Genomic DNA, 13,321 nt, shown 5'->3' with positions numbered 1-13,321 from the left:
TCATGGCTTGTGCCTTCAAAATAATCAGCTCAGCTTGCTTGTGATAAATGCTGCAGCCTGAAGTAGCAGCTGGAAACCATTATCCTCTCACAACGTCTGCTCCACTGCCACTATTGCCAGGCTAGACAGAGACCTCAGTTCTGCACTTCAGCATCAGGACTCACAGGACTATTTCCGTCTCTCCGGATATTCCCCACTTGTGGTGGCATTTGAATCTAAAGAGCGTTTGTCACATTTCCAGGTTTACTCACAAACCTCTACTCTGAAATAACTGCTTCAGAAAAAAAACTGCTGAACAGCTTTCACCCAAAGGAAAAATCACCATAAGATAAACAGGATGATGAAAAAAGGATTTGGCTTATAAAGACAAAAGGTAGTACATACAGCCCAAGTCAACATGCTGCACTCATGTTTTGCTGAGTAAGAGTGGCAGGACATGCCCTCCCGACTGGGGTTTCCCCACTGCACAGTACCTTTAAGGACTTCTGCAGTATTCCAACTGGGAAGCCCTCGGTCGGGTCAGTAGTCAGCCAGAGGCGAAAGTCTGGGTGAGGCTTTGTAATTTTCTCCAGGGCCTTTTCCAGATTGATAAGCCACCTCACCAAAAGGTGACAGTTCTGCAACATTAGCCACTCTCCACGAACCACCACATTCTCCAGCATCTGCAAAGCAATCTTAAGAGAGAGAAAGAACTGTCTGTGAGTAATTCTCCCTTTATCCTGTAAGCAAACTGACTCTGATGGGTTAGTGCAGTGGATTTCCTCCTGCTAGCAAGCACACTCAGCCTTTTAGTTAGTTTTAGTAGACTTACCAGAATGCTCCTTGCTGAGAACAGACCTTTTCCAGTACCACAAAAAGTTGCTCTGAGATGCTTTTTTTATTTCATTAATTCCTTTTGAAATTAAAAGTCACGCACAGCATTGAAATATTTCAAAACAGTACAGGAGCGGTGCATGGCCCAGAAGAGGGTGAAGTCTAGGAAGTGGTAGTCTAAATGAATCTAATAGGAGTTCCCACTCCCACTGACTGAAATCACAGCAAATTCAGTCAGCTGCTAAGCTTTGGACATCCCTGCCTTCGTGTCCACAACAAAAAGGAAAGCTACAGGAAAGACAGAAAGAGCAGCAGGATATCTTTTTGGTAACAAACACTGTGACTTCCAATCAACTCATGTCCATACACAGAGACACAGGGTCAGTGATTAACCTTTGAAAGGCTGCAGAGTAACATCTTTTCAGCTCAACTATTTTTTAACAGATGACAATATCATTCTGATTCTTAATCAGCCAAATGCCCCCTTTCACATTACAGGAAAGCATTATTCCCAGGCTGGCAAATGGTATGCTATGTCTGAACCACAAAGTAACTCCCTTTAAAATGGAGGCGGCCTTTGGAAAGGAAATTTGAACAGGCCCACAACAGTAGGAGCATGAGTTGCAATTCACAGACTACCTTGCTGCACACAGCACGTCCCTACCCTCCCACCGAAGTTACCTTTTCTTGGCCTTGTCCCATGGCTAGGAATTTGAGTCTATCCCCTCCAAAGCCTGTCCTCTCGGCCAGTTTCATGAGGTCACTGACAGGATCAGAGCCAGGACTTAAGATAAAAACAACTGGTGAGTAAGGACTGCTCTGCTCAAAGATAGCTTCAAAGCTGATCACAGGGGGCTGCACATACCTGGTAGGAAAAGAAGCACAACAAACTGCTAATTTGCACAAGAGCAGCCACCTTGTGTAAAAGATGACTTTTACAAAAACAGGAAAGCACATTGCAGACTGCACATGGAATTGATAGAGAGACAAATCATGCTCTGTTGTTCAGGCAAATTACAAAATCCTTTACGTAGTTGATTACAACTCCAGTTCTGTGTGAAATACCTGAACGGCGTGATTCGGATCTGAAAGAAGAGAGTGACTTACTTCTCACTCATTGTCAGAGTAACATAATCCATTACTGCCCGATATAGCCGGTCCACCCGGAAACACCGTAAAAGTAGGAGCTTCTGAAAGTTCGTGAGATTGTTCTGGTACTGCATGGGGAATGGCATCTGCTCCAGAGCATCTGTATCATACCACTGGCGAGAAAAGATGGGAGACAATGCAAATGGATCAAATGGCTCTATCAATGAAATTACTAGAAAAGCAGACAAAAGCAATTTGATTAACGAGGGGCCAAGAGACACAAGGATAACAAAGAAGAAAGTCAATCAGCTGCAAAGGAATATTCAAAGATTAAGTGAATGTAAAAAATTCACCTTTTTCAGTACAAGGTATTCAAGTCCAGAAACACATTTGTACTTTCATTTTATGTCAAGTAATTCTCTTAAGATACAGAAAATAGCATCTCAAGCAAAAAGTATCAACAGATTGCTTACAGAAAGACTTCTTATAAGGCAAGAAGACATGGAATGAAACTAAAGGCAGAACAAAGGAAAGTCTGTGTTTGTGACTAGCCTATAGAACTCACTGCCACAAGAAGATCAAAGCACAATTTAGCAGTACAAAAATAACAGTGAAATGTTGACTGTTGAAATCAACAGCAAAAATTCCACTGACTTCAACAGGGCAAATAACTCATCTAGGGCATTTGACTGGAAAATAAAAAATCTACAGTATACCAGGGAAGATTTTGTTTGTTTGTTTTTTAAATAATAAGAGCCCTAATTCTTCTGGAAATAAGCCAATCACTAACTGAGGTCAAGAAGAAAAGCAAGACCTTGACAGAAAAAGCCAGTGGTGACATGCCTCCTGCTGAGTGCTATGGCACATTGCATCATACTTGAACATTTAATACCAGAAGAAAAACAAGGAGAGAGAACAGGATTGCAGAAAAGCACGTACATTTTTCCATACATCTGGATTTTTTTCCACATCATCTGGAAGAGATTCAAATTTCTCAGGAAACAGTTCAGACAAGCGAATTAGGTCTTCCCAGCCTTGATCTGGAAGCCAAGCATACGGTTTCTTTCGTGCACTCTTCTCCAGGGAAATATTGCCTAGTCACATTCAGAAACCAGAGTGAATGTCCATGTCATAAATTCTCCAATACATGACCACACATACAGTCCCACTGCACAGAGAAACCAATTGGAAATTTGTTTCTGGAAGCACTGTAAGATTAAATTGGTCTGCTGAAGAAAAGATGGCATTTTACAAGTGCTTGCAAAAGCCAGAGTTGTATCTTTGCAACCATGTCTAAAATTATTTATACATAGTCAGAAAATAACTAAAGATTATTTTCTCAGGTAACATCCTAACTATTAGCTAATGTGAGATTTGTCAACATCTGCAGAGAAAGATTAGCCTCTTCGCTGTTTAACAAAGTGAAAAAAATAGGAATAGCAGAATCCACAGTTTGTGTAAACCAACATAGTTCAGCTGTCTTCAGTGGTTTCTCTAGGTGCTAGCTCTTACAGCAACTCATATCTAGTCAAAAATCTATCTTTGAAAGATCTTTTAGCCATTGCTACATATAGCTATATATTTATATATAAATATTCACTTTACCTTTTAAAAAGAACTCAAGTTCTTCTTGTGGAACTCTGCCATCAGCTTGTTCTATCCTGACAGTCATATTAAAGGAGAATAGTAACTTGTGCTTCTCAAACAAGCCTACATTAAAAAGACAAGAGTTTCAAAAATCAGCTGCTAAAACGTCCTTAGAGCAATCTTTAAATCCATATCCTGCATCTGGTCACCCCACAAAGATCAGGGTGATCAAAGATCGGGCTTTGGATCAGGCTTACAGAGTCAAAGCAGCGTATGAGCTACATCCAGGGATGTGAGATCCATAGCTGTGATTTACCATTTGTAACTGTATTAAGAAAAGCATTTCTTTAAAAGTTACACTGGTAATATGCATAGTTTCTTCAAACAGAAATAGCAAGGAGTAAAGTGTAAATCGGGACCAGTGATGAGAACTGAATATTAGTGAATTCACTGTTTGGTAACTTGCCTCTTTAATGTAAACCAACTGAAGGCGTGGCTTTTAACAAGCATTTGCACAACACAGCATCGGCGCATCACTAAATCGCACTCACCTGTGCAGCCATAGTTATAGGTGTTGAAAGTCAGTGTATCTATGATGTTTTTTAACCTCTTCAGAAGAATGGGACTGGGCATGGATTTCCGAAGAGAGAGTCCAAAAACCTCTAAGAAGGAGACCAGTGAGTACTGATACATGATGTTGACAAGTGCCATTTCAGACAAAACGGAGAATAAAATGGCCCCCCTCCTGGCAGCTGGTCTGTAGCCATCTCGAAGACGATCAATATCCACTGCTGTCGTCTCAGCCAGATTCAGTTTTTCAATCACCTAGCCATACATTGATTTTATACACATGTAGTTACTGTGCTGATCCATAGTATGTATATTATATCACAATAAGCAGAGCTATTCAGTGCCAGTGTCTCTATGTTGACTATATAGGGAATCTGGGCAGGTAACCCTAAAGAAGTACTATGAATCAAAAATCAAAAGTTTGATAAAATTAATCCCACCCTGTATATTTATGAAAAGTAAAGACAAAGATTTACACAGAATCATGGAAATAGTGTGGGAAAGGCCCTCTGGGGATTTTTGTTCAACTTGCTGCCCAAAACTGGACAATGACCACCACTAGATCAGGTCAGCTGTGGCTTTGCCCAACTACAGCCTGAAAACCTCCAAGGATGGAGATTCTACATCCTCTCTGAGTAACAAATATCTTAACTGTTCTTTTCACATCTGATACAAGACAAGACAAAGGTTGTTTCAGAGCTGAAAGAAATATATCAAATGCTCTTTGCTTAGAACTGTAAACAACCATTACTTTGGTCCTGATAAGGACTTTCCTGAAGATAAAATTTGATTCTCTGATGCAATAAAATACTGCCCAATACTAAAAGATGCAACATACTCATGAGAAAACTCTCTATTTCCTTTCAAACTAATTCCTAGCTTCAAGGGTGGAAGATGAAGCACAATGAAAAAGTAAATACGATGTTCTATTAGTAGATATCCTTCCAAAAAGCCCAGAGCCGGTACCTCAGTAGCTTTGGATTTTGTCTCTTCCAGGGTTTGCACCAAGTCCAAGTTGTCCAACATGTTTCCTGTGGAAGATGTCAGCTCCCGAAGGAGAGAGTCTTCCAGATCTTTCAGCAAGTTTTTGTTGTCACTTGTCTCCTGGATGAGATGTTCTCTCTGTTCTTCTAATTCCCTTCTTTCAAAACCCGTAATGACGCTGAGCAACTGATCCTCTAGGCCCTTTAGTGTAACTACAGATACAACAGATGTACACAGCACAGTCTTCTTTTGAACACAAGCAGAGCTGTTACACAACTTATTTCATCTCAATCATCTCATAAAACTACAGCAATGCAACAGAGTGCCTTGGTTAATAACTCTATATTTTAATTCTACCAAAGCATCCTAACCTGACAGATGCAAAAAGAGATATTTAGCTCAGTTGCAGATTAAAATAGAGAAGTGAGAAGAATTTTCTATTAAATCAGATGCTAAGTGTAAGGGAGACTGAATTTTTTAGAGTTTCATTGCTGTTCAGACAAACACCCAGGCCCTAAACTTACACTACAGCATAATCACTACTTTGTTACTAAATACGCACTTTTGCTTACCTGTATAATTGATAACCATAGCTTTGCCAAACACAGAGGGAGAATACTTTGGGTTCGATAATTTGGTGTTCAGGTACAATCTAAAATTACTGTCATAGTCAACCTCTTTGTCACCCAGGACAATGAAAGTTCGCCCCTGTGCAACTTTGATATTCTTCTCTAAGACATTGTCTATCACAGGATCAACGTATTCATCAACACCATGCAACAAGAAAGGGCTTCCATGCTTTATGGCCAGTTCTAGTTGTTTAAGGAAATCTGGGTCATTAAAGGAAGCCATCTGCAAGAGAATAATGGGAAGATATGAAAAGAGAACTGATATGATATTTGCTGAACGTTATTATTTTACAATAGTTGCCAGCACTAATGAAGTTTGCTCTTCGTTGCTTTTTTTCTTTCCTCTTACAGATGATACAAACTGCAGTGGTACAAAACAATAAAGGTGCTTATTTTTTTCTGATCAGTTGAGAATAATTTCCATTTGGAGAACTATTCTTCAAAGTTCCAACTGCGCCTCTGACTGTGTTATTGTCCTACATGGAAACTCCATCGCAGAGCTGAGATAAAGCACAAGCTACACCAGCCTTTTGGTTATACTATTTCTGCATGTACTAAGGCTGGCCGAGATTCCAAACAAACAATCTGTCCCCAAAGAATTGAAGGTCATGTGAACAGTGATATTCACTATCTATTTTAAAGACATAGTAGTCAACACATTTGTCAGTACATAATTGGTTCCCCATTCAAGGTGACAGATATTTATGCAGCTTTTAAAACAAACCAGTAAAGACATAAAATTATCATTTATCTTTACCCTCAGGTTATTTTTTTCTTCTTTCCTCTTAATCCAATGTAATGCCTGTTGTTGTGGGTCAATACAGAGTGGGAAGCGGCTTGCATATGTTGTCAGGATGCCATTCTGGATAGAGAGCTCATCTGGAGGCAATCCTTGGGAAACCCACCTGGGAACGGAATGGATCAAAGACCAGGCTGGGACAAAAACTTGATGGGAGAGCAGCACATTTCATTTGTCAGTAAAATTATGCAATTCACTGAGCACACTATTAGACACACAAAGAAACATATAGTGTATGTGATTGTGAGAATAGTGTCAAAACTCAGACGACTCATTGAGTCATTTGTAACTACACTACTCAAAACACTGACTGTTGCATTTGGTGAGTAATCCTGCAGTAGTTGAAATATGGGCTACCTGGGCATGGGTTTAATTCCAAATTCATTGACGTCAATGAAAAGACTCTTGCTGGACTTTGGGTCGAACATATATTATAGATAACTCCTTAAAAAAATCTCCTAAAAGGTATTATATGTGTCTAGGTTCAGTGAATGTCCCTGGAGCATAAACTACAACGGTTTGTTATAACAAATAGCCTCTGTTAACCAGACGCAAAATAATTTGTCTCCTTACTATCTTTGAGACATGAAAGTAAAATGGGCGCTCTCTAATATGGCTGTGCACCTCCACCCACAATGCCAATTCTGTGCTACAGATTCAGATCCAGACTCTCACTTCACAATTTCACATTCAGTAGTCAGTGGGTTTCTTGACTGGACGTACCTGCTAACTTCCACCTCATTAGTCAGGAGGCTTTCTAACCTAAATGGTTGACTGAGAGGAATCTCTCGTGAGAGGATATCTTCTTGCCACACTTGATAGATCATTTCATTACGAAACTCCCAGTTGAATGCTCCTTCATAGCTCAGAAAGGCAGCACAGAGTAAACAGTCTCCAAGCAACTTCACCTTTCGTATTTCATAGTCCTCTAATTCCTTTGTCCACCTGATAGAATTATAAGGGAATCCTGGGTCAGTCTGTACCACAGAGATGGGGTTTATGTGCCAAATTTCCAGCTGCTGCTACTTTAGATGTAGGTTGAGACAGACCCCCAAATTTACAATCAGTTGTTCTCTCGCTATTAAGATGGCCACAGACATTGGGTTGATATGAACCTTCTTCCTTTTAATCTGAGTTCACCTTTTTCTTCTGCACTAAAAATTGTTATTATTTTCCAAGAGCTAATGGGTATTAGCTTAGAACAGATATTTGCTCTTCTCAGAAACAAACATCACAGGAAGTGATGTTTCCAAAAATGTCTCAGTTTGATAGATTTTATCCCTGGCACATGACGCTCTGGTGTCAAAAATGTCCCTCTTTGAATCTAGACTTACCTCTTGTTCTCAGACCTCAAGCCAAAGATGAGCTTGTCAGCAGCATCTAATCTTCTCTGCATAACCTCTGCTTGTTCTTGTAACTCTTGATTTTCTTTTATTGCCTCTTGATATTTGTTCCCCAAAGCTTTAAGCTCATCCTGAATGGTAGACAACTCTGCCTTTATCTTTTCCAGTTCCCGCTTACTTGAGTAATAGTTCCGTTCTAGCCTAGCCACCTACATTATATTATGAAGGAAACATAAGAGTATCAGAGGAAAGAAGGGCTTTGGAGAGAAGTCTTAAGTTCTCAGATTTCTTTTGACTATTTCATATATTTCAAAGTGTCCTGGTAATAAATAATGTAAGCCAAAATAACTGGCACTGTTTCTCACCCATCTCTTCCCATCCCAAACATCGACATCACAGTCTGATACTGCAGTTCCAAAGCAGATAAATCTCCTAGAGTTTTGTACCCACAAGGTATATTAAAGCATGTGAGCAGTCCTGCTGACATTGGAGGTCAGCAGGACTGTCATCCCATGACAAAAAGGGAGGTTTGTCTGCTTAATAACAACAATATTAAGACCTCAAAAATATTCAGACTCATCATCTAATGAATATACTTTCTCAGTAGTCAGCTGTATATAATAACCTTTTCTTGAAGAAAGTTTCCCAGCATCATCTGTTGGACATTAGATTTCCTTTGGTAATACAGCTAACTTTCCAGTTGTTCTAAAAAAAGTTAATCAAAAAGTTTGTGCTTAAGGGACATGGATGTTGCATAGTACTGAGCTCTGCTCTGTCCAAATGCCATGTGTTTTGAAGTCTCTTTTCAGTACACAGCTACAAACTGTGTTTTTCTAACCATGTTAGATTCCAAAATTCCAGCTGAACACGTTCCTCCCTTCTCCTTTAAGCACTGGTGTAGATGGGAACCCACATCCCAGCATCATGACACAACAAACACAGCAGTTTATAACTGAGTACCTGCCTCACTCCTACTGCAATAGCTTTCCTAAATACCTCTTTTTAAGCACTTCAAAGAGGAGAAATGGGCAGTCTGTGAAATTGCCAAATATTATTTTTCTCATCAGGATCATGCTTCATCCTCCTCTGAGTCTGAATCCATGCACTTTACCTTTTCTCTCTTTGGCTTGACTTCTTTAACTACATCACAGTAGCTCATCACTGCTTCAACAAACTTCAACATTCCCAGTCCTGCTCTGCTAACAAGTTCCATTTCATTGAAGGTAGTGTTAAGATTCTTTAACAGAGCTAAACGGGCAAACAGAAAATTATTGCAAGTGCGTTGAATTACAGTGCAGAAATCCTCAGAGAAATAGCTTTCCCTACCAGCAATATCAAGCAATGCTGTGATAGACAATAAGAAACATTTGTCAGAATATTAAAGAGACTCTGACCTTAAGATGAAGCTACTGGGCTGTAACAATACAAGCACGATATTGCTAGTGATTTCTCAAGTTCTTTCTCCAAGAAGGGAGTGCATTCAGGAGTTGTTCAGCACATCTCAGGATCATGGTTTGTTTTCTCTGCAGCAGTCAGATGCAATTTTGTTCAAAGGGCCAAATTCCCCTCTTAAAGGAACCATTCTGGATTACACCCTCGGGAGCATGTGCAAAGTTTGGCCCATAAGCTTTAGATATAGCTTATCTTCTTTCCACTCTGTCTATATCACGTTTTGTCACCACATGGATGAGGTCATAATGCTACTTTCTAAGTGGCTAAAAGCAGACAGCAGGTCTGCTCAGCTGTCTTGCTGGTTTCTTGCCTGTTCTAAACCGAAGTCTGTAAGACCCCAGCTAAGGTATAAATTGGATGCAACACATAGCAGAAGGTCTTTGAACTCTGAAAAATCCAGTCACCCCAACAGTGCAACACCTGCAGCACTGCGGACAGTGCTGTCCCTTTGCACAAAGTGAATCCCACCCTCCCAAACAGCACTGGAAAGATTGCCACTGACATGGCTAATCACATTAACAAGATCCTACGTTCATTCCAAGTATACAGATCAGTAATTTACCTCGGACAGATTTCACTTGGCTCTGAGTAATTCCATCAAAATCTATCTCCATCAGGGATCGCAGGAAATTTGCCTCAGACATCATTCCTTTGGCTGTCTTCCAGTTTAATTCTTTGTAACCTCTCATTATAAGAACACATTCCAAAACAGCCTGCACCTGCTTAGGGGGTTTTGCAAAGGATCTAGAAAACAGATGAAGGAGACAGTGGAGGAGAAAAAGGAGGAGACAAAGCACATGATGCCAGATATGGGTACTTCCCGCTAAGAGAGTCATTGCAATACAGCAAGAGCTAGTACATAAGACATCCTACACAAAGTGAAAAAGATAATCCAGGCCAGACAATAAATTATTAACTAGTTAAAAGCTCAAAACCGATTCTTGTATTCAGACAATTTGATCAATGAAATACTACAGGATTTCAACAGTGGAAGGCCTAAAATCCTGAGCCATGATATTCATCCCTAGGGCAGTGAAGCAGCTGTCCCTTGGGAGAAGCAGTACAGGAAGAATCCAGAAATATACTAGAGAAAGGAAACTAAACAAGTGTGACAGGGAAGGGAGACCCGTTGCTATTTCAGGGAAAGACAAGGACCAGATACGCTTTTATATCTATCTCCAAATACAAGATGTATTATAAAAACACAGGGAGAAGTTAATTCAACAGAGAAATACATTTTCATGCTATCAAAGCATTCCTGAAAAATAACTGGTATGTGTTCCTATTCACACAGAATAAAAACAGAGGAGGAATGAAGGGGTTTGGACAGCCACTGCTCAGGCAAAAACCATAGCAGTTTCTAGTGCATCAGACACAGGGTAGAGAAATATGGGGAAGACATCAAACAAAGGACTGGCAGAACAGCCTTGAGGGGAAGTCCTGGGCTAGGAATCAGGGGATTCTCAGGGGATTCTGTTGCGACCTCTGCACCCGGACAACTGATGTCCTGACCTTCACCCACACACCATGCAGGTGAGAAAGGTGAGGCTAAGGCTCAAACCCTGCAAACAAGGGTCTCTCAGTGAATTTCCAAGAGTTTATGCTACTGTACACCCAAATGAGTCACCTGATCTCAGTAACATCAGACTTGTCAAGCTTCTGAAGCTCCAGTTTGGCAGCTTCTAAAATAGGCATGACTTCAGCCAAAGCTGTCTCAGCAGCTGCCTTCTCCATAGCAATAATCTTATTCTGTTCCTCTATCTCCACAGCTTTTTCTTCAGCCATTTTTTTCTTCTCCTCAGCTAGGAATTGTAAAGGCAGGACCATAAATGTATTACTCAAATTTGTATACAGAACATACACTAATATAGATCTGCTCTTGGCTGAAAATCAGAAATTACCATCAACTCAGTGCCTTTTTGTTGCTAGCTTGCCAATGTTCACAGTTCCATCACCAGGTTAGAAACACTGTTAGTGTTCCACACAACAGCATACGTAATCTCTTTTCCTCCCATGCTTCCCTCTGTTTTTCCTCTAGCAGTAATTTTCTGAATCAGAAGGTCCCTTTCTTGCTAATGCCTCTTTCCCACATTATGCCCTACGCCTTGGAAAGGGAAGACAAGGGCAGGCGAACATAGTATTGAGTTGTGTAAAGTACTGTAGGCCAAATATATAGCAAAGATGGCAATCTGGGCAAGACAGGGGACCTGCTCTTCTAGCATGACACTAGATCAGCACAGACAGAACAAGGGGGTTACCTCTAGAAGCAGCTGGAGCTCTTAGAGGGCCTTCCAACCCAACACAACACAGACTATGGGAGCCTTGCTTAGCCTGTGGGACACTTCAGTAGTTGTAAACTACCTACCTACTTCCGTGTTTGCTGAAATCTCTTGTAACAAAGCCTCACAAGCAGATGATTTTTCTGCTAGCACAATCTTTTGCTCAGCAAGCTTCTTGTTCAGCTCAACCAGCTGTATACTAGCTTCCTTCAGTTTAACTAAGCCCCCATCCAGCCGTTTACATTGTGCTATGTAGAAAAAAAGGGAGAAACGTTAGTGATTTATTGATTGCATACTATCACACAGCAATAGACAATCTCACAGAAGCTAAATATGCTTATAGGTGCACTCTGCAGCAAGGCAACCTTGGTTATGAAAGGAAAATTACTATGAGAGATTTATCCTTTCCTAAGCCTGGCACCCAAGATGGCGTTAATGTCACTTGAGCTGCCACATAGTGGCCTGTGCCACAACTTGCTTTCCATATTACAATGTTCATGTTTTATCCTCTTCACATATTTCAGTGCCCGCTGAAGTACGAATAAGAATTGCTGCTTGAAGGAGAATGTCAAACCTTGAGCTAGGCTGAGCTGGTATTAGAACTAATCACACTCTTCCCCAAGCAGAGGAGTGTCTGGTTTGGAGGTTCTGGCTCAAGTTCATGCACAAAAGAACTGAGGAGAGCCCACCGTTTGACAGACAGAGTCTGAACATTCACATGTGGCCAGGATGCTGGTGCAATGTCAAAACCAGATGCCAGCACAGCATTTGAGATAGTGCTCATAAAATTATTTTTGCATAACGTGGGTAATATGTGGGATTCCCACCACAATTTTTTTTTCCTTTTTAAAATATTTCAATCACTTATTAAAAAGTAGAAAACATCTACAGCCTTACCTAAAATGAACTCATTTTTCTCCTCCAGCAATTTTGAATAAGTATGGATAAAATCAAGGTAATTCTTTGGTGTGACATGGTTGCTACGTCTCAGTTTCTGCAGAAACCTCTTGCTGAAATCCCCTACAGATTCATGCACCATGACCATGTGCTCAATCACTGACTTGGAGCTCTCTGATGGGATGCGTGTGCTATTTCCTAAAATTGGGCAGAAGAAATAAAAAATTTCAAAGGTTTTGTTGGGATTTTTTAAGAGTCTGCCAATTACTCTCTTTCTTATGTACGTCTAAGCCAGGCACAAAAAAAGTCTTTTCTGGGGCAAAAAGCAAGATCAAGGCAGAGTCAGAAAAGAACCTGGGCCTCCTGGTAGGCAGGCCACATTGTCTGCAGAGTTGGGAACCTGAATTTTAGCAATTTTTTAAATCTATTTGTGTAAGAAATTTCCATCCAAAAACATTTTTTGACTGGGATTTTGCATCACCCGTTTAGACTCAGGGTAACAAGGAAAATGGGAAATCAAATTATGAAATTATAATAACTGCAAAGTAAATAATATATTTGTTAGGCTATCCCAAGGGTTAACGGGTTAAAATACTGACATTTTACATACCGACAAAGGATTGTGCAACTGCATACAAGGCCTGGGCGGGCCAGGGCAAGAACCAGTCAATACCAGTGTTGTTGACAAGACCTTAAAATAAAAGGATAGTGTTATCTGAAAAATTCCTTTGTAAAACTAGACCCTAATCTGCCAGGCAGTCTCGTGCTTGACTTTATTTGCATCAAGAATCTGCAGGATCTGTCTTATTTGACTCCTGCTTAGCAACGGTATTTACCACAAAGTCAATACTTCCATTTTGATAGTAAACAATCAACTTT

The 13,321-nt window shown here is 40.4% G+C and overlaps 1 protein-coding gene across 1 annotated transcript in view; it reads right to left on the bottom strand.

The window, feature by feature from the left end:
* DNAH10 (dynein axonemal heavy chain 10) overlaps positions 1 to 13,321 on the bottom strand; it is a 58,229-nt gene that overhangs the window by 6,509 nt on the left and 38,399 nt on the right. The window contains exons 54-70 of the mRNA XM_072880497.1: positions 13,053 to 13,133; positions 12,443 to 12,640; positions 11,632 to 11,793; positions 10,894 to 11,068; positions 9,829 to 10,010; positions 8,926 to 9,062; positions 7,806 to 8,023; positions 7,195 to 7,416; positions 6,430 to 6,577; positions 5,616 to 5,895; positions 5,026 to 5,255; positions 4,041 to 4,314; positions 3,508 to 3,612; positions 2,842 to 2,996; positions 1,921 to 2,075; positions 1,495 to 1,678; positions 474 to 674 (exon numbers count right to left, since the gene is read on the bottom strand). Coding sequence (XP_072736598.1) covers positions 474 to 674; positions 1,495 to 1,678; positions 1,921 to 2,075; positions 2,842 to 2,996; positions 3,508 to 3,612; positions 4,041 to 4,314; positions 5,026 to 5,255; positions 5,616 to 5,895; positions 6,430 to 6,577; positions 7,195 to 7,416; positions 7,806 to 8,023; positions 8,926 to 9,062; positions 9,829 to 10,010; positions 10,894 to 11,068; positions 11,632 to 11,793; positions 12,443 to 12,640; positions 13,053 to 13,133 — 3,107 coding nt within the window. The remainder of the gene's footprint in view (positions 1 to 473; positions 675 to 1,494; positions 1,679 to 1,920; positions 2,076 to 2,841; positions 2,997 to 3,507; positions 3,613 to 4,040; positions 4,315 to 5,025; positions 5,256 to 5,615; positions 5,896 to 6,429; positions 6,578 to 7,194; positions 7,417 to 7,805; positions 8,024 to 8,925; positions 9,063 to 9,828; positions 10,011 to 10,893; positions 11,069 to 11,631; positions 11,794 to 12,442; positions 12,641 to 13,052; positions 13,134 to 13,321) is intronic.

Source organism: Ciconia boyciana, chromosome 15 (assembly GCF_034638445.1).
Source record: "Ciconia boyciana chromosome 15, ASM3463844v1, whole genome shotgun sequence".
NCBI lineage: Eukaryota > Metazoa > Chordata > Aves > Ciconiiformes > Ciconiidae > Ciconia > Ciconia boyciana.
This window is presented reverse-complemented; position numbering and strand designations above follow the sequence as displayed.